This window comes from Tamandua tetradactyla, chromosome 1 (genome assembly GCF_023851605.1).
Source record: "Tamandua tetradactyla isolate mTamTet1 chromosome 1, mTamTet1.pri, whole genome shotgun sequence".
NCBI classification, from domain to species: domain Eukaryota; kingdom Metazoa; phylum Chordata; class Mammalia; order Pilosa; family Myrmecophagidae; genus Tamandua; species Tamandua tetradactyla.
Genome location: NC_135327.1, coordinates 170,497,502 through 170,519,328, shown reverse-complemented (window position 1 = coordinate 170,519,328; position 21,827 = coordinate 170,497,502). Strand labels below are relative to the sequence as shown.

The 21,827-nt window shown below is 37.3% G+C and overlaps 1 protein-coding gene across 2 annotated transcripts in view; it reads left to right on the top strand.

Annotated features, from left to right (window-relative positions):
• Positions 1–6,549: 6,549 nt before the first annotated feature.
• TNPO3 (transportin 3) overlaps positions 6,550–21,827 on the top strand; it is a 140,970-nt gene continuing 125,692 nt past the window's right edge. Inside the window, exons 1-2 of one of the 2 annotated variants that reach the window (XM_077126727.1) lie at positions 6,921–7,034; positions 18,797–18,957. Coding sequence is in view for 1 of the 2 variants with exons in the window: in XM_077126703.1 (XP_076982818.1) it covers positions 6,915–7,034 (120 nt within the window). In the remaining variant the exon portion in view is untranslated. Of the gene's footprint in view, positions 7,035–18,796; positions 18,958–21,827 lie in introns of both variants that reach the window. The other variant, XM_077126703.1, reaches the window with a different exon arrangement.

Sequence of the window (21,827 nt, the reverse complement as noted above, 5' to 3'; positions counted from 1 at the left end):
TTTAGGTCTTCTGTGATTTCTTTTAACAGTTTTTTGTAGTTTTCTTTGATTAGGTTTTTTGTCTCTTTAGTTAAATTTATTCCTAGGTATTTTATTCTTTTAGTTGCAATTGTAAATGGGATTCGTCTCTTGATTTCCCCCTCAGCTTGTTCATTGCTAGTGTATAGAAATGCTACAGATTTTTGAATGTTGATCTTGTAACCTGCTACTTTGCTGTACTCATTTATTAGCTCTAGTAGTTTTGTTGTGGATTTTTCAGGGTTTTCGATGTATAGTATCATATCGTCTGCAAACAGTGATAGTTTTACTTCTTCCTTTCCAATTTTGATGCCTTGTATTTCTTTTTCTTGTCTAATTGCTCTGGCTAGAACTTCCAACACGATGTTGAATAATAGTGGTGATAATGGACATCCTTGTCTTGTTCCTGATCTTAGGGGGAAAGTTTTCAATTTTTCCCCATTGAGGATGATATTAGCTGTGGGTTTTTCATATATTCCTTCTATCATTTTAAGGAAGTTCCTTTGAATTCCTATCTTTTGAAGTGTTTTCAACAGGAAAGGATGTTGAATCTTGTCAAATGCCTTCTCTGCATCAATTGAGATGATCATGTGATTTTTCTGCTTTGATTTGTTGATATGGTGTATTACATTAATTGATTTTCTTATGTTGAACCATCCTTGCATACCTGGGATGAATCCTACTTGGTCATGATGTATAATTCTTTTAATGTGTCTTTGGATTCGATTTGTTAGAATTTCGTTGAGGATTTTTGCATCTATATTTATTAGAGAGATTGGCCTGTAGTTTTCTTTTTTCGTAATATCTTTGCCTGGTTTTGGTATGAGGGTGATGTTGGCTTCATAGAATGAATTAGGTAGCTTTCCCTCCGCTTCAATTTTTTAGAAGAGTTTGAGGAGAGTTGGTACTAATTCTTTCTGGAATGTTTGATAAAATTCACATGTGAAGCTGTCTGGTCCTGGACTTTTCTTTTTAGGAAGTTTTTGAATGACTGATTCAATTTCTTTACTTGTGATTGGTTTGTTGAGGTCATCTATTTCTTCTTGAGTCAAAGTTGGTTGTTCATGTCTTTCCAGGAACCTGTCCATTTCATCTAAATTGTTGTATTTATAGCATAAAGTTGTTCATAGTATCCTGTTATTACCTCCTTTATTTCTGTGAGGTCAGTGGTTATGTCTCCTCTTCCATTTCTGATCTTATTTATTTGTGTCCTCTCTCTTCTTCTTTTTGTCAATCTTGCTAAGGGCCCATCAATCTTATTGATTTTCTCATAGAACCAACTTCTGGTCTTATTGATTTTCTCTATTGTTCTCATGTTTTCAATTTCATTTATTTCTGCTCTAATCTTTGTTATTTCTTTCCTTTTGCTTGCTTTGGGGTTAGTTTGCTGTTCTTTCTCCAGTTCTTCCAAGTGGACAGTTAATTTCCGAATTTTTGCCCTTTCTTCTTTTTTGATATAGGCATTTAGGGCAATAAATTTCCCTCTTAGCACTGCCTTTGCTGCGTCCCATAGGTTTTGATATGTTGTGTTTTTGTTTTCATTCGCCTCGAGGTATTTACTAATTTCTCTAGCAATTTCTTCTTTGACCCACTCATTGTTTAAGAGTTGTTGTTGAGCCTCCACATATTTGTGAATTTTCTGGCACTCCGTCTATTATTGATTTCCAACTTCATTCCTTTATGATCCGTGAAACTGTTGTTATGATTTCAATCTTTTTAAATTTGTTAAGACTTGCTTTGTGACCCAGCATATGGTCTATCTTTGAGAATGATCCATGAGCACTTGAGAAAAAGGTGTATCCTGCTGTTGTGGGATGTAATGTCCTATATATGTCTGTTAAGTCTAGCTCATTTATAGTAATATTCAGATTCTCTATTTCTTTATTGATCCTCTGTCTAGATGTTCTGTCCATTGATGAGAGTGGTGAATTGAAGTCTCCAACTATTATGGTATATGTGTCTATTTCCCTTTTCAGTGTTTGCAGTGTATTCCTCACATATTTTAGGGCATTCTGGTTCGGTGCCTAAATATTTATGATTGTTATGTCTTCTTGTTTAATTTGTTTCTTTTATTAGCAGATAGTGTCCTTCTTTGTCTCTTTTAACTGTTTTACATTTGAAGTCTAATTTGTTGGATATTAGTATAGCTACTCCTGCTCTTTTCTGGTTGTTATTTGCATGATATATCTTTTCCTAACCTTTCACTTTCAACCTATGTTTATCTTTGGGTCTAAGATGTGTTTCCTGTAGACAGCATATGGAAGGATCCTGTTTTTTAATCCATTCTGTCAGTCTATGTCTTTTGATTGGGGAATTCAATTCCATTAACATTTAGTGTTATTACTGTTTGGATAATATTTTCCTCTACCATTTTGCCTTTTGTATTATATATATCATATCTGACTTTCCTTCTTTCTACACTCTTCTCCATACCTCTCTCTTCTGTCTTTTCGTATCTGACTCTAGTGCTCCCTTTAGTATTTCTTGCAGAACTGGTCTCTTGGTCACAAATTCTCTCAGTGACTTTTTGTCTGAGAATGTTTTAATTTCTCCCTCATTTTTGAAGGACAATATTGCTGGATATAGGAGTCTTGGTTTCAGTTTTTCTCTTTTAGTAATTTAAATATATCATCCCACTGTCTTCTAGCTTCCATGGTTTCTGCTGAGAAATCTACACATAGTCTTATTGGGTTTCCCTTGTATGTGATGGATTGTTTTTCTCTTGCTGCTTTCAAGATCCTCTCTTTCTCTTTGACCTCTGACATTCTAACTAGTAAGTGTCTTGGAGAATGCCTATTTGGGTCTATTCTCTTTGGGGTGTGCTGCACTTCTTGGATCTGTAATTTTAGGTCTTTCATAAGAGTTGGGAAATTTTCAGTGATAATTTCTTCCATTAGTTTTTCTCCTCCTTTTCCCTTCTCTTCTCCTTCTGGGACACCCACAACACGTATATTTGTGCGCTTCATATTGTCATTCAGTTCCCTGATCCCCTGCTCAAGTTTTTCCATTCTTTTCCCTATAGTTTCTGTTTCTTTTTGGAATTCAGATGTTCCATCCTCCAATTCACTAATTCTAGCTTCTGTGTCTTTAAATCTACCATTGTAGGTATCTATTGTTTTTTCCAGCTTTTCTACTTTGTCCTTCATTCCCATAAGTTCTGTGATTTGTTTTTTCAGTTTTTCTATTTCTTCTTTTTGTTCAGCCCATGTGTTCTTCATGTCCTCCCTCAATTTATCGATTTGGTTTTTGAAGTGGTTTTCCATTTCTGTTCATATATTCAGCATTAGTTGTCTCAGCTCCTGTATCTCATTTGAACTATTGGTTTGTTCCTTTACTGGGCCATATTTTCAATTTTCTGAGCATGATTCGTTATCTTCTGCTGGCGTCTGGGCATTTAATCAGATTTCCTTGGGTGTAAGACCCCGCACGTTGAAAGATTTTTCTTTGAAATCTCTAGGCTCTGTGTTTCTTATCCTGCCCAGTAGGTGGCACTCGTGGCGCTCATCTGTCTGCGAGTCCCACCAGTAAAAGATGCTGTGGCTCCTTTAACTTTGGAAAACTCTCTATATGGGGGGGGTCACCAGCCGAAGTGGCTTGGGGAAGTGCCAATCCGAATCTCCAGCCGACCCGGGGGTCCGCACGCGGGGAGGGTCACCGGCCTCCGCGGTTTGGGGGAACACCTGTCCAAATTTCCCAGCTGGTCTGGGGCGCCAAGTGTGGCGGGGGGGCGCCAGCCGCTGCGGCTTGGGGAAGTGTCTATCTACCATTCCCAGCCGGACCGGGAAGCCACGTGTTTGGAAGGGACCCCGTTCGCTGTTCTCCGCGGCTTGGGGATCTCCGATCCAATTCTCCCAGCTGGTCCAGGGGCCGCGCGTGGGGGTGGTGCCAGCCGCCGCGGCTTGAGGGGACCACCTGTCCAATTCTCCCAGCCAGCCCGGGAAGGAGGGAGGGAGGGACCCCGGCTGCCTGCCGCCCCGGCCCGGGGAAGCCCGCGCCCCTCGGCGATCTCACCGGAGCGTGTGCTTCCACCCAGTCAGCCATTCCAGAATGGGGTACGCTGTCTTCTTGGTCTGTGTTGTGGCTCCGGGAGCTGTTCTGAATCGTTTCAACTTCTCTAGTAGCTGTTCTGGAGGAGGAACTAAGACCTGCGCGTCTTACTAAGTCGCCATCTTCTCCAGAAGTCCTCGACATATGGTAACTTTAATTGTTTGCAGAACTAGCAGACTGTTTTCCAAAGAGGCTGCACCATTTTACAATACCATCAGCAAACTATGAGAGCTCCAATTTCTCCACATCTTTGACAACACTTGTTATTTTCTGTCTTTTAAGTTTATCCATACTAGTAGGTGTAAAGTAGTATCTGGTAATATTAATTTGCATTTCCTAATGACTAATAATGTTGAACATCTTTTCGTGTATCACTAGCCATTTGTGTATCTTTTTTTACAGAAGTATCTATTTAAGCATTTACCATTTTAAAAAATGACTTGCCTTATTTTTATTGAGTTGTAAGAGTTTTTTAAAAAATATATTTTAGATACAAAACTCTTATCAGGTGTGATTTGCAAGTATTTTCAGGGTTGTCTTTTTATTTTCTTGATGGTATCCTATGATGCACAAAAGTTTTTAATTTTGATAAAAGTCCCATTTATTTTTTCCTGTTTTGCTCATGCCTTTGGTATAAAGCCTAAGAAGTCACCACTGAATACAAGGTCTTGAAGGTTTCCCTATGTGTTTTTTTTAGGAGTTTTACAGTTTTAGTTCTTACATTTAGGTTTTTGATTGATTTTTAATTGAATTTTGTATATGGTGTGAACTAGAGGTCCATCTTCATTCTTTTGCAAATTGCTGTCCAGTTGTCGCAGCACTATTTGTTGAAGAAACATTATGTAATGTTCAGTGAGTGGGCATAACATCTTTGTTAAAGAGTAGTTGGCCAAAGGTGTGAGAGTTTATTTCTGAACCCTCAAATTCTATTGGTCTATATGCCTGTCCTTGTGCTAGTACAAAGCTGTTTAGTAATAGTTGTTTGTAATAAGTTTTAAAATAAGGAAATGTGAGTCCTCCAACCTTGTTCTTCTTTCAAGATAGTTCTGTTGATTCTGGGCTGCTTATTTTTCCCTATGAATATGATGTCTAGCTTTTCCATTTCTGCAAAGAAAGTTAGACCACTGAATTTTTAAAACATTTTTATTGTGAAATATAACATATATATTAAAAAGCATTAGATTTCAAAATAAATTTTAACAAGTAGTTATAGAGCAGATTTCAACGTTTGGTATGGGTTACAGTTCCACAATTTCAGGACTTTCCTTCTAGCTGCTCCAAGACACTGGAGACTAAAAAGAAATATTAAGGGTGGGCCATGGTGGCTCAGCAGGCAGAGTTCTTGCCTGCCATGCTGAAGACCCTGGTTTTGATTTCCCAAGCCTGCCCATGCAAAAAAAAAAAAAAAAACAACAACAAAAACAAAATATCAACACAATGATTCAGTAGCCCTACCCATTTGTTAAACCCTAACTTCCGTGTTATAACTCCTCCTTCTCCTTTGATCCTTCTCCCAATCTTTAGGGATATTTGAATTATGCCCATTGTAACATTACATGTTGAAAAGGGTGTGGACAACATGGGATGGGGGATGGAACTAGTTGATGTTCTTGGAGAGACTGGCATCTCTGGGTTTCAGGACTTAACTGGCACAGGAAGTATCTGAAGGTTTTAGGTTTCTGAAAAGTAAACTTAGTGCATCAACTTTTGTAAGAGCTCAGATAGAGCCCTGGCCGTTCTTCAGAGTTAACAGGAATGATGTTGGCTGGGGTTTGGCAAATTGTAGCAATTAGCCATATCTAGCTGAAGCTTGCCTAAGAGTAGCCTCCAGAATAGCCTCTTCACTCATTTGAACTCTCTTAGCCACTGATACCTTATCTTTCCCCCCTTTTAGACCACTGATTCGGAAAGGTATGCACAAAACTACAATTCACTATGGAAATGATCCTAAAGATGTATGCAAATAAGTGCTCAGGAGTTCATAGCGTCCTGAGTAGTAAAATGAAAGGCCCCTTTGGGTGTAAAGACTTAAGTGGGAAAGGGGAGCGAAACAGGGATTCTAGATATTTTGCATTTATTTCAATGTGGCATCTATTTCAAATTTGAAAAAAATTATTTGATTAAAAATAGAGACAACGCACGAATCTGTACTAAGCCATGTTTCCGTTTCCAGTACAATGGACACTGGGGAGGGTTGAATTGACGCGCCTTATGCAACAGGCCAGGAAGGATTTCCTGATGAGGGAAGAGAAAGAGCTCGGATTCATCACCAAGGAGAGGAGAGCGGTTAAGGGACGGGGTGCACATCGGTCCCAAACCTCGAATCGGAGAAAAAAAACGAAGAACACTAAAACCAAACCCTTGCTTGCGTTCTTGAACCGGCAGGGTCACTTCCGGAAGGAGGCGGGGAGACACGGAGGAGGCGTGTCGGGAAGGAGTCCGTTCGCAGTGCACAAGGCGGAAGTGTGCCAAAGGTATAGGTGTCGCCGCTTCCGGTCCGGGTAAACGCGGTTTAGGAACACTCCGAGGTTTTTGTCAGGCGGCGATAGATTTCTGAGGGAAAGCTAGCGGGTGAGGAGTGGGGCATCAGCGTCCGGACTCAGAAATTTGGAGCCTAGTGGGAGAATCGGGGAAAAAAGGGCAGGAACCTGAATACGGTCTCACTGCTGTTTCCGAGGGGTCACTTTCCATTGGGAACCCCTCTGCCCTGGTAACGGCCAAAGAGGAGGAGATGGCGCCAGTCAGGGAGCGGCCGTGGCCGAGGCAGTGAGGAAACGCGAAGGCGGAGCTACTGGAGAAGCCTCAGGAGAAAAGCCACAGCCGTCGCTGCCGCCACTGTTGCCTCCACCATGGAAGGGACAAAGCCGACGTTGCAGCTCGTGTATCAGGCAGTGCAGGCGCTTTACCACGACCCAGATCCCAGCGGAAAGGAGCGCGCCTCCTTTTGGCTTGGGGAGCTGCAGCGTTCGGTGAGGGGCCCAGAGAGGCCGTTCTGTGCCGCGGGGCATTGGTGAAGTGGGCTCTAGGCTCGAGGGGGTAGCCGCTGTCTGGCAACTGGCCTGGTGAGGTCCTCTTTGGGGAGGAGCTGCTGCCGCGGGGTGGGGCTGCGAAGCTACTTATTGCTGCTTCTCGGAAGCTAATCGCAGCTGGTCGGTCGGTCGGTCGGTCGCGAACTGGCCCTTTTCTCACCCCGTAGAATCTGATTTGTGTGTCCTATCCTTCTTGCTTGTGACATCGATCTGGTTCTCTAAGTTCTAACCTTACTGTTTCTTAAGCCCTGCTTTCCCGTTTTGTCTTCCTTCAACCCAATCCCATCTCCGTCTTTTTCTTTAGGAATGTTTTATCAGCCTCTTCTCCCTACCCGTGTGTTGCATCTGGCAGTTCCTTCCCAATCGTTACCTTACTCACACCTTACTGTTCTCCTCGATTCTCTCTCTTTTTTTTTTAGTAAAATACAACTTTAATATTGAACTATTAAGCAAATTTTCCAAAAACCACCTGAACACAAAGGAAAAGAAATTCTTTTAACCAAAATACCATTAGTGTGGACTAATTTTAACCGAAAGAACATAAGCTCTTTAAAACACCAATTTTAATCTGATAATAAAACAAATTTTAGAAGATATATGCTACTAATCACAAATGTTACCTGTTAAAGTGTTCTTATGGGAAACTAAATGTTTGAAACAAGAAACTCCACCATTTAGAATCTGACACAAATTAAATGTCTAAGAAGTCTCTGGATATCCCTGCAAATTTGGGATAGAAATGAATATGATGTCAGTATTTTTATTGTCAGTATCTTCCATACAATAATGAGGTTTGACCTTTTTCTAATAATGTGTATTTATAATTATTTTCCTGAAAATGATGAAGGCATTAAAAACATGCATGCATTAACTATTCAATCTTATGGTACTCTTTAAAGATGAGTAGGTAGGCTAGAATCATTTTCCCTTCTCAATTTTGCTGTGCTATGTACTATGTATTATCCATTGATAACTTGTTACAGGTCTTTAAAGATTTTATCATTTGGTTTGGTTTTCCACATCACACTTCTTGATTTAAAGGCCTCATCAAGCCCAATTGTCCATTCCACGGCGTTGTGGCCCAAATTATTATTCAGCTGCCATAAGTGATAGTTCCATTTCCATTCTCTGAGGGCAGAGTATGGTAGTCTTCTTGACTTACTGATATTGGGTAAATGTTTGTCACCACTTGATTGAATAGCTCAGGGTTCCTGGGACTTCTACTGCCATTTTCTTGTAATGTGGGCATATCAATAGCTGAATTGCTTTGTGCAATAAAGCGCTCACCTTTGGCAGTAGTAATCAAAGCTCCTCCTTAGAACTCCATTTGGAGGGCATCAGTGTTCCAGGTTACATGTCTCTTTTTCAGGCCAACCATTCTTCCCCTTCTTTAGGACATGCTGGATAATAGCATACCTGGTTACACTCTAAGAGATCTCTTACCACTTCAGTCATGGGGATGTAGAGTCCAAGGTCTGTAGGGCAGGCCACAAGCTAGTAGCTCTGATGAAGTTTCTCAGCAAACTCTCAGGAGAGGCTGGCTGGACAACCGTGGGAATTGAAGAGTCCAAAATCCGCAGAGCAGGCTGTGAAGCTGACAACTCACTTGAAGGGTCTGGATGAACTCCATAGGAGAGGCTCACAGGCTGAAGCAGGAAGGACTGTCTCTTCTGAATCCTCGCCTAAATTAGTTTGAGTCTGTTATTCTCGAAACTTCTCAGGTTTCCAGATTCTTATGCATATGAATTTCCCCTTGTTTTGGGGTGTGATACAGTGTAAGTTAAAAAATATCAATTCTGGTTTCAGAAAATCTCATTTTGCTGCATAGTGGTTTTCTGGCCTTTTCACTTCTCTGACTTTCAGGTTCTTCATTGGTAAAATGCGTATAATAGCTTCCTTGATTATTCCATAGAAATATTGTGAGCATCCACTAAGGCATTTGAGAAAAGTCCTTTATTACCTCTAATTATAACCTATTATATTAGTTGTTTCAGGTATCTTATGATTCCTCTCCCTGATTTTTACACTCTACTTTGCTGTCCTTTATTTCTTTGTGAGTTTGTGTTTGCAAAGTATCTTGGAAACTGAAGCGGCTGATACAAACCGACAAACTACTTTTCTTATGTTTGCATTTTATGCTCCCAAGAATTTTTTTTTTAATCCTCCTCCTCCCCTTTTTTTAAAACTCATAACTGGTACTTAAAATGCTCAGCTCTGGGTGGGCCGCGGTGGCTCAGCGGGCAAAGTGCTTGCCTGCTATGCCGAAGGACCTCGGTTCGATTCCCGGCCCCAGCCCATGTAACAAAAACGGAGAAACAGAATACAATAAAACAAGAAAATGTTTAAAAATGTTTCCCTTTCTTCCTTCCTTCCTTCCTTCTATCCTTCCTTCCTTCTCTCTGTCTTTCCTTTAAAAAAAAAAAAAAAAAAAATGCTCAGCTCTTTAAAATCAGCTCCTAGGCTGCAAGTGCATAATAAATATTTCTAAATTTGTAGCTCTGACTTTGAATATTACACTTTGTTTTAAAAATGGGGGCCAAATCTTTGTTTACTTTGTGGGAAGGTAAAAGAGTAGTATTCATTGTAAGCTACACAAAATTATTCATATTATGATCTCATTTACTATTAGTCAGTTTCTGTGATTTAGGGAGTTTAGTTTTCTAAAGTATGAATAGAAGAAATACAATTCATACTACGACAGTCAGCTCTTCCCTTGTAAACCTGCTTGTCTTTGTGTGTATTTTAAAACAATACACTTACCATATGTCAGCAACTGTGCTAGAACTTAGTATAGTTCTAACTTGAAAATGAACCAAACAAAAATCTCTGCTTACCACATAGGTTAGTTGTGATGATTAAGTGAGTTAATATCAGCAAAGAGCTTACAGAATTTCTTGGCACATATTGCTCAAAATGTTAGTAATTCTTTAAATGTTAGTCACTTTTCTTTCTTTACTTTCCACTACTCTGTTGCAGTCGGATATGCTTACCACCGTTAATAGTCAGTGGCCCACCAAAAACAGATGACATATTAGGATAATTGGAGTAGGGTTTATTTTATAAGGGTACTGTTTATGAAGATGCATATAATGGAGTGACAGGAAATAGTATAGTGATCTGTGGCCACAACGTTGTCAGTACCAGGCCCAGAGGGATAGGAGAGGGTGTAGTTTCTGAAACATGGAAGAAGAATATAGAGTTAGCTGCCTTGAAAGGAAAAGTGACTTTTGCTTGAAGGAACACAGCCCACTTGAGGTGATCTTGCACAGAGGAAGCACAAGGGAAAAATATCCTAACCTCATCTTTTCGTTCTTATCTCCTGGGAGTTCTCATTGTCCAAACCCCACCAGAAGCAAGGGTGCATGGGAAACTGTTTATAGTTCATACAGGTCAGCTTACTGGGGCAGAAAATATTGTAGAGAAAGGTGTAAAAGTATGTCTGGAAAATATCCATCACAGTCATATATCATTACTTTAGGCAGCTGCACCATCCAAATTTATAATTCAGCCATTCAGTTCCTTTACCTCCTCAGGTTCCTCAGCCACGTGGTTACACAGTGACTTCCTGGATCTTGTCATTACCAAAAAATGTGCCAATGCCCATCCCACCCCCACCCCTGAAATCACTAACTCAGACATCCTGTTCTGATCACACCTGCTGTTCATTTAGTTTGCTGGCTCAAGAATCTCAAAAAAAATATTTTTACTTTTAATTTTAAAAATCTTATATATAATGTTAATTTTTATCAAAGTTTTAAACCTTTAAACTTTTAAAAAATATTTAAAAATAGAAATAGTTTTACAAGTCTTAGGATAAAAAAGAGCAGTTCTCCACTCCAAATTCTCTGTCTGTAACTTTCACTTCTCAGAAACTAGTAGTTTAAACTCTTCACTGTTTCTTGTGATGTATGACATCCATGTTTCTAAATAACAAGCTCATATTCCTCTTTATTGAATAATTTTCCAGTTTTAAATATCTATAGACTTCTGTGAAAGAAGACTCCTATGAAAGATGAATATTTAGGCTCTCTACTTTTTCTCACTCTGTCATCCTCCCTACATAATAATAATACATTTTTGGTTAAAACAACACATCTTGCGAACCATGTAGCATATATACCATGGTAATATTTCCTTTCTTATGGTTCTTTCTTTTTTTTTTTTTAAGTGGTAATCATTACCTTTTTTGACATTTGCTTTAGTTTTCTGTTGTATCGACACAGCCATTCATCCCAAATCCTCTGTCAGTAAGTGTGTAAATATCCTTTTAGTATGTTCAAACTGGTAATCTCTTCCTTTTTTGCTGTGAAGGAAACCTGTCTCTTGAGATCCCTCCATCCCCCTGCTTCAGTCTGGCCTGGAATATTGGATAACCATGGTCTTGGAATATCTCTTGAACACTATCCTAGGGAATTACCTATTTCTGTGTTAAATTCACTGATTCCTGGATCCCACTATCTTTTCTTGTATTTTCCCTTATTTGATGGGTAATTAAGAAGGGAACCTTTGCTCCTTCTCTCCATTGCCTTTCTGTTGGTATTTTCTCTTGAGCCAGTTTTAACCTGGAGAGGATTCCTCTTTCATCTGTTTGGGAGTTGTAAGCTAGGCTGCCAGTGTTCTCAGAGCCAGGTGAGTAAACCAGGCTGGGAAACAGATCTCACCACTAAGTATGTAGGCTTTCATTTTATCTCCTGTTTTCAGGATGATAGTCCGGTTCTAAACTGAGTCTGTTACCCAAGAGTCCAGAGTTCCTCTGCTTCACGCTTGAGCCTTCTATGATAGTAGGAAGAAGGATGGAAGCCTGGCCACTCAAAAGTTTGGGAGGGGATCTAGGAATTTAATTGCTTTTTATTCAGATTTCCAATCTACCCCTTTGTTTTCTACTTTACCTGTGCACCTTCAGATATACCTGGTGCTTTCAGTTCCTGAGTTTTTCTGGGGTTTTGCAATATGAATCACTTTGACTCTTGGTTTCCCCCATTCTCATCCCATTCCTTCTCCACCCACTGAGCAAGTTTTCAGCCTTTTCGGATCTGCTAAAACAGTTAACACTCATCCATTAGGTTTCCAGTTTCTGCAGATCAATTGCTGTCTGTCATTTGTTTCCATTCTTTTTGTCTTTCTGGGTTTTCACTTTAAAAAAATTATCTCCTTCCTCTCATTTTAGTGAATTTTTGGAAGGGATCTGAGGCAATCAGATGTGTTCAGTTAGTTAGGCCATGTTAAACAGAAGTCTCTGCATTAATTCTTGAATGTTATCAGAATTTCAGTCCATTGACTGCCCCCTACTTTTTCCTTATTAGGTTTTCCATCTTTACTTGTTTCCTTATCCAATTTGAATTCCAAAGTCTGTCAGTTCATTCACTTTCTTAAACATACTATCAAACTTTCCCCTCTGCTTTGGTAAAATTTCAACATGGGTATATTCAGCTGCTTCTCCTGTCAGATTCAGGTGTGCTCTGCTTATGATCTTCTGAATTCTCAGGGACCTTAATCTTTTGTCTCACCTGTATCTTCAGACTCCCTTTTTATTGGGTCCTTCCCATCAATATTTAAACAGCTGTTAGTATCTCCCATGGTAAACGAATGTTTTTTGGGGTGAGGACCTGCTACCTTTGTCCAGTTTTGTTGTTTTTTAAATTTATCTCCTCCACCAGACTGTAGGATCCTTGACACACTTATTTGTTTATAGAATCCTATACCCATAGTATGAAGGAATAAATCATAGTTATTGAGAAAGAGAAATGATCCAGAATCTGGCACACAGTTTTTTTTTGTTTTGTTTTTTAATAAATTTTTTTTTATTATATAAAAGAACATATATACAGGACGGGCCACGGTGGCTCAGCAGGCAGAGTTCTCTCCTGCCATGCTGGAGACCCCAGGTTTGATTTCCGGTGCCTGCCCCATGTTTAAAAAAGAAAAAAAAGCTAATATATGTACAAAGAAAAAAGCAATAGCTTTCAAAGTACTCTTCAACAAGTAGTTACAGGACAGATGCCAGAGTTTGTCATGGGCTGCCATACCATCATCTAAGATTTTTCCTTCTAGCTGCTCTAGAACATAGGAGGCTAGAAGGAATGAATATTTTTTTTATCACTTTTTGTGTGTGTGTGAAGAATAACATTTACAAAAAAAGCAATAAATTTCAAAGCACAGCACAATTGGTTGTAGAACAGATTTCAGAGTTCGGATGGTTTACAATTCCACAATTTTAGGTTTTTACTCCTAGCTGCTCTAAGATACCGGAGATGAAAAGAGATATCAGTATAATGGTTCAGTAGTCATACTCAGTTGTTAAACTCTACCTTCTCTGTATAATTCCATCATCATCTTTGATCTTTCTCCCACTATTTGGGCTATGCCCATTCTACGTTTTTCATGTTGAAAGAGCTTTCAGTAATGAGGGGTCAGGAGATGAAACTAGCTGATGTTTTGGAAAGACTAGCTAGCCCCTCTAGGTTTCAGAACTTATCTGGTCCAGGGGCCTATCTGGAGGTTGTATGTTTCAGGAAAGTTACTCTAGGTAAGTAGGGTACATAGGTAGCAGTGTCTAACTGAAGTTTGTGTAAGAGCAAGCTCCAGTGTAGCTTTTCAACTATTTGAACTCTCTTGGCCACTGATACCTTATTTGTTACATTTCTTTTTCCCTTTTTGGTCAGGATGGCATTGTTGATCCCACAGTGGCGCACAGGTTCTTAAAAAATGTTGAATGAATACTGTGTGTAGGTACTTCCAAAGGACAGTTGGCTAACTCAGATTTGTCTTTGTGAATTTCTTTATTTTTACTCTGTCATATTTGTAGGTATTGCACATATATGTGAGTAATAGAAAATAAATAGTATTATTTCGATCCTGTGGTACTTTGTCTTTTTGAAGTTTTTTCATCTTTTTTTTTAATTAACAAAAATACTTTCATGATTTAGTTCATATTATCCTTATTTTATACTTAGAAAGACTCAGGTATGGAAAGGGAGAGCACCTTTTTGCTTCAATAAGGCTGCTTTCTTGAAGTAGTCACTAAGTGGCATTTTAACCAAGAGTCTATTTTAGTGGAGTAACAGGCATAGTGTTTTAATTTTCTATTTGAAATTGGTAAAGAACAAAATTTGTCTTGCTACAAAACCACTTTCAAGAATGCACATTGTTGCAAAACTGTTATCCTTATTCCCTCCTTACTCTTTCACCTTTACTAATCTTAGAGTCTTTAATGTAGTTCTAATTGACCTGGTGATAATAGACTTGACTTGAAATAAAGGTGTAATTGGAATATGGTTTAACCCATAGTGTACATTGGCATCTTTTCTCTTTTTCTAATATTTGTATAAAGAAAAAACATTTTCTGGAGAATCTGCATTCATTACTCCAATTTTTTTTTTCCACCAAAATTCTTGGAAACCACCGATGGCTATGTTTATGTGGTGGGCAGATACTGCTGATATCGTCAAAGCAGTCTAAAAGAAAGAAAATTATTTTGAGGCAGATCTTAAAAGAAGCCTGTCTAGTGGGAGCCTAGTTTCCTTTATCCGCCTCCAGTAACTAAAATTAGTAGACAATGTAGAATACAATGGAGGGAAAGACCATCTCTTCATAGGACTAATGAATTATGCTGCTCACTTGTTTTTAGGAGGAGACTGCTTTTACAGAGGCAATCTGTAGGTTACAGATAACCTCAGAAGTTTTATGGTCTAATCTTGAAATTGTAAAGGCATCATGAAAACCATAAATCACATGAAATCAAATCATGGTTTGATGGCATTGACATGTTTGTATTAGCACACGTCCCTGGAAATTTTCTTCTAAATATCAGATCAGGAAGGTCGTGGGTCTTGGAATAGCACCTTCAAACCTCTTTCCAGTACTTTTCTTCTTGTAGTTTCATGGTTCTTTAGTCTACCTCTAAAACCTTGACTTTGGTGTAACTTAACAATTGCAGTTAATTATTTGATTGATCTAAAAATTTAGGTACTATGTATGCTTATGCCCTCATCCTCTAGTTAAGTGACTCTTAAAATATAACATGTTTTTAAAAGGAAAGACTTTAGAAAATAGAGTGTGTTCCTTTAAAACTTCTATGTTATCTTTGCCTGGTTTTTAGCCATTCAGATTCCTCTTTTGTGAATTTTCTGTTCATAAATTTTGCTCATTTTTCGATTGCGCTTTTTGGTCTATTCATATTGATTTTTATATTCCTTAAGGATTTTATATATTTATCTTTTGTTGGTTATTCCAGTGGTCTTTCTACACCAAAACAATGTTCATAAATTTCTTGTTATAGAAATGAAATAAAGTATATTGAATTAATAAAAAAACACGAAAAAACAAAAAACTTCTATGTTAAATATTGAACATATGAATACTGTGTTACACTGTATTAAAAACTTTGATTATATAAATAAATAATAAAAACCAAAGGCCATTCATCCAAAGCTTACCAATCTAGTTGCATCATCTAATCAATAGGCACTAGCCATGTGTAGCTATTTAAACTTAGATTAATTAAAATTAAATATGTTAAAAATCAGTTTCTTGGTGCACTAGCCACATTTCAAGTATTCATTAGCTATTTTTGTCTTGTACTATTAAATTGGACAGTGCAGTTGTAGAATATTTCATGTTTTTGGAGTATTGGAGCCTATGTATGTGAATTTGAGAAGGTATTTTCTGTTAGGGTAGTCGGTTATCTGGTAGCATTCTTCTGCATTTAGATGAGCTTAGTTTTTGTCTTCCTAGGCCTTTGGCCAAAGTTGATGGTTTGATTCTAGATATAAAATTATCAGGCACTGCTCCATTTTCTAATTATAGCATAATTTTCTTTCAGAACTTTCTAGATATATCTTCAGCTTTCTTTCATGGTGATTGCACTCATGTATGAGGAGAAATAGAAAATAGATTTTACAGAATTTTAAGCTCTGCTGAACTTAGAAACCAATTTAATTCATAGGAGATTGAGATTGCTCCAGTTACTTGTTGTGTATCTCCCTAACTTGTAACATGGTACTCACGTTTTACAAGAAAGTGCTTACACTAGTTTTTCTGCTGTACAGAGATGACTTGTCTTTATTGGAAGTTCATAGTACTACTAAAAGGGATAATTTTGTGGTGTTTGGCGTATAGAAGCCTTTAATGACTTAATTTTCCTCTTTCTGGTAGGTTTCAAAAGTGAAGATATTATGAAGCAAGTTTTTTGTTTTTTGTTTCTTTTTCCTCCTTTGTGATAAAGGAGTTTTATGTTTTGTTAACAGAGTTTACATTTTGATTTTTACTTAATTCTCAAAACCATTGCACAATTCTTTTCAGTTTTTCTCTGTATTTACTATCTCTTTGTATTATTTTCTGCCTCAGCCATAGTGTAATACCATTTAAATAGATATCCTCAAAGCAGGAGAATATTTTTGGAACGAGACTTGAAAATATTTATGCTTTTATAAGCATTCTGAGTTTTCTAGCACTTTAATACAGTTTAACAATATTTTGGGCTGGATATCTCAAACATATTAAGAGATGCTTCATATGTCCAGTAAAATCGTCATTTTTCTGGTTTATGTATGTTGTTATAAAACTTGCTCTGGTAGGCAGGAATAGAGACCAGTGATTGAAGGGAAGTCATTTTCTGTATTTTTGGCTTTCAAGAAGCTAGTCAAATGGGCCCATTTGTTTCAAGTGAAATGGTTTCCTGCTTGGCATTTTTCTACTTTTAAAGCAGGGCTGCCTAGAATAAGGCCCATACTAAAATAGCTATTAAAGAATGCATGCATGCTTCAGTCACTCCCAACCCAAACTGACTTTATGAATCCAAATGTTTACTTTTTTTCAGGGCCATTCTTGGAGTTACTATTGATAAACATAAATGACCAAGGATTTAAAATCTGGGTAGGGATTCTTTATACTAGCCATGAAAATATTTGGGCAAGATATCTCAGTATCATGAGTGATCAACACAAGGTAGAGCCAAAATTCATTTGCCAGAGGTCATTATGATTTAGAATTGTTTGAAAACTTTTGTGCTAGAGGCACTGGGATTTCCTCAAAAACTGGGGGAGACCACAGTGTGCAGTGCTGTCAACTTGACTTTATTGATTCCTTCTTTTGAGATCAAGATAGGACTATACATGTGGGCATTAGAGTCTTCTGAAGTTGATTTGAGCCTTTGAGGATTTCTCCTGGAATTTGAATAACTTCTGATGTTTTAAAGAATAGTTTTTAATGGGTATTTCTTCCCACCCATAGGGAAATAATTCTTTGCTTTTAAATATCTATTATATTATTACAGAGATAGCTGTAAAAATGTAAGGTGGCTGAACCTATCTCTAGAAATGAACTTCTTTGCTTATAGAAAATTATTCATATATATACAAGGGTATTTTCCGGGCATGGAAGTTTACTGGTGGCTTTATGATTATTTTTGCTTTTAAAATTCTGCTTTTGGAGGTGGGAGGTATTGGCTCATCACTGCCATGGTAAAGATAGGTCAGTTTAATTTCATCATGGTTCCTGTATATTAGGCCCACTTGCAAAATAAGGTATACTGAAAAATATTATTTTTAGGTAGTAATGGTCATCTTATGAACCCCACACAAAATAACATTTCCCATTTTAGTTGCTTTAAAGAATATACTTTAGTGGTGTCAGTTACACTCACACTGTTGTGCTACCATCATTATTTTTTTTCTCCCTGCTGTCCAAGAATACCATCAGAAAGTAATTTGTTGTGACAAAACTTGCAGTTTGTATAGAGTTTGTAAAAATCTCATAAAAAACTAGATACAAAAACTTAAAAAGAGCTGACTGACTTTAAAAAAATACTTCTTTGGTTTCAGGTAAATTAGATTTGTTTTTTCTTTCAGTTTTCTGAAAAAGGTTTTTCTTGATAGGGGAAATTCAGATTTTCTTGCTCTGTACCATATTGTTGCAGTGCATATATCTAAAGAGTTACTTTGGTTTATAGTTTTCTTTTTAAGCTCTTTGACTTTTTTAGTTCTTTTCACTCTGTGCACTGATGTGGCACTCTCCCCATCCCCCAGTATAAAATTTATACGTTTCAAAGTATAAATCTTTGAAAATCTTCATTTGATAAATATATTACTCATTAACTAAAATTGTCTTTTTAAAAAAGTGCAGCAGCCTGACACTTTTATTTTATTTTTCAAGTCTCTTTGAAAGAGCTGTATTTCTAGAACCTCGTTTTTTCTATTTGGCAGAGCTCTTTAGATCTCAGAGAATTATTTCATGTAAATTTTGCTTAATTTGAGGAGTTTTTGTGTAGGATTAAGTAGCAGCTGTAATCTACTTCTAATTTGAGGAGTTTTTGTGTAGGATTAAGTAGCAGCTGTAATCTACTTCTAATTCTTGGCAGCTAATGAATCCTTAGGCTCCTATCTGGGTGTGTGCTTGCTTTGTCGAGGGCCTGTTCAGTGATTTTAGTTGATTTGACAGTTTTAGAACTGTTGGTGTAGAAATGAGTCTTGGGAGCAATAGTGCACCATTAAAGAAAAAAAGGGGAAAGTACTTTTAGGATCTGCTGTGAAGTATAATGAAGGTTTTAGAGCATGTTAGTGAAAGGAATGCTGGGCCGTAGACTGCCTCACATAGTCATGGAAATAATCTTTTGTAAAGATTGATATAAAGGCCTGTTCTGCTACTGCTTTGTGAAATGGAGATTGGAATTAGATGCTTAAATGGAAAATGTTCTCTTGTTGCAGCCTCTTTGAAATGTGCTGCTAGTGGGAGCTGCAGCTTCCTCCTGCTGACTCTGAGCCCCAGGCTTCGGTTGAGATGGTCCTTTCTGAAATGTGGAGCTTAGTCCAAGCCTGGATTTCAGTGGGTAGCACCTGGCATCTGTGGCTAGAAAGTCCTATGAAGTGTAAGTGCTTTATTCTCTCCTTGTAAAGAATCCCTTTTCCTTCCTCCCTCCATTCTTGCCTCCTTTCCTTTCTTTCTCCCTCCCTCCCTTCCATAGATTAGCAGAGGGGAAACACAGTGAGCAATGTACTACAGTGTCTAGGGTATCAGGATTTGGTTGCATTTTTTTAATGACTCAGTGATCAAAACAAGATCAACTGCATGTTACTTTTTGGATGTCAGCAATTCTTAAACCCTCCTATAATTCAAAACAAAGTGATAAATTATGCCCCTCTTAATATTTAGTACAACAGTGTCATCATGAGTAATGTTTTATTGAGAGTGTACTTAGTGGTTTGTGGTATTCAAGTTTGCCAGGTTTCTTTACGGGTCACTCTGGTGTTTAGCTCTCATTGCACAAGACAAATATTTTGAATGAGGCACATTGCAAACAGCAGGTGAGGCACTGTTGTATAACTGAAATGCTTGGAATTAGGAGACAACTCTTCTTTTCCTTTGATTCTACTCAGTACATCTGCACAAGTAGTTACTTGGGAATTTTTCTAAGACTAATTTCTCATAGCATTGTCGTAGGAATTCATAGCTGCTTTCTGTATGTTAGTTTAGTTAAAAAAAAAAAGGAGCAACTAGATATTAACCTAATGAGCATTAGAAGATGCAAGTTATAATTTATATTTGGTTTAGTAGCCTGGTACTAAGCACTCTTCTCCTTTTTCCTATTTCAGAAATAGTGTTAATATTTTAAAGTAAGCTCATTGGAAAAAAGACTCCATTTTGGAGGATTTTGAGAGTACTTTCACTGAAATTTTTAAATTTTCAGATTTTAGCTAGGAAAATATTGAACTTCTTCTCATCAGCAAAGCAAAAGACATATATTTAAAACAAAACAAAATGGTATGGTAGCCCATGACAAACTCTGGGATCCTGTCCTTTAACTACTTGTTGAAGAGTGCTTTGAAAACTGTTGCTTTTTCTTTCTTTGCTTTGTGTGTATATTATATGTTTAAAAAAAAAATTAAAGAAAGAAAAATAATAAGACAAAACAGAACCAATGCCCTATCAAGGCAAGTGAAGTTCTAAAATGAAAGCTCTATATGAAAAATGTCTTATCCTCTTGGAGTTTCTGTTTCCTTAACTGTAAAGGACTGATTTGGTTGTTCCCTGCTGCCCTTTCTTGGAACATTTTGGATTCTTTTCTTACCGCTGTTCCCCAATCCTGTGAGCATCTCAGCTACCCAATATAAAGATGGGCTTCATGTTTAAATAAAGAGATGGGCTTTCATATTGTAGAGTTATGAGATGACAATGTCTTGTCAGTTTGTTTATTTGATAATTTAATAAACATTATTTAAGTGCCTGTTATGGCCAGAAGATGTATTTATGCACTTTGGAAGATACAGAAATAGTTAAGGTTGCTCTTTACTTTTGAAGAGCTTGCAATCTATTGAAAAAGGTAAACACAGGCCCTAACTAATTTCAATGCAATAAATTCAACAATTGAGCTGTTAGAAAGTCAAGAATACTATGTAGTAAGGTTAAAGTATTAATTTATTCCTATTATAGACATCTTTTCCAAGTTAGCTATGTTAGATTCATTTAGTTACATAATAATTCAAACTAAAACTTGAATTGATTTGCACTATAAAATCAGAGTAGTTGTGATTCTGTATTTGCCATCTTTTTTTTTTTCTTTTGCATGAGTTGCACAGTTATCAGTAAATCCTGTATTAGCATTTGAAACCTATCTGGAAGATTTTTGTGACTTCTGCATATACAGACACCAACATGAGGAAGATTAGGGAGTGGTACAACGGTGGCTCAGTGGCAGAATTCTCGCCTGCAATGCCGGAGACCCAAGTTCAATTCCCGGAGCCTGCCATGCGAGAAAAAAAAGAAAAAGAAAAAGTATTTTGGGGGCAGTGCAATGGTGGCGCAGTGACAGAATTCTCACCTGCCATGCCAGAGACCCGGGTTTGATCCCTGGAGCCTGCCCATGCCAAAAAAAAAATGGAGAGCTATTAGGGTTATGTAAAAATTGTGACCTGAAGTCTAATCAGATGCCTATTAATAGAAACATTTGTGTTTGTCGTAATTTTGAAAATGCTTCATCTTTGAATGAATACATTGTAAATAATTTAGAAATGCCCAATATAATTAGCAAGACAGAGTTAAAGGGAAAAATGTTTGCTTAAGTTATTAGGATAAAATTTTCAGAACAAAAAAGAAAACTATTTTTAGATGTGAGAGCTATATAGATTTTATTTCCTGCTAGGTTTATGCTTATTTGCTTAAGATCAGGGTATCTTTCTCTCTCAATTCATGATTTTATCTTTGGTTTTTAAGTTGACATTCTATAATGAAGGCTTTTCAACCTGATACCATGCCTCAGCATATGCCTCCTTCCCTTTCCTGTTTTACCCATCTCTTCTAATTCATAAAAATAGCCATCATTCCTTTAAAAAATTTTTTTTATTTTTAAATGATTTTTGTTGCTATATTATATATTCACATAACATGTATCATCCAAAGTGTATAATCAGTGGCTCACGATATCATCATATAGCTGTACATTTATCATAACTGACGTTTTTTTCTTTTTTGTGAAAAATAACATATATACAAAAAAGCAATAAATTTCAAAGCACAGCACAACAGTTAGTTGTAGAACAGATTTCAGACTTTGGAATAGGTTATAATTCTACAATTTTAGATTTTTACTTCTAGCTGTTCTAAGGTACTGGAGACTAAAAGAAATATCAATATGATTCATCAGTCATACTCATTTTTTAAACCCTGCCTTCTCTGTATAACTCCAACATCACCTTTGCTCTTTCTCCAACTCTTTAGGGGTATTTAGGCTATTCAAGTCTA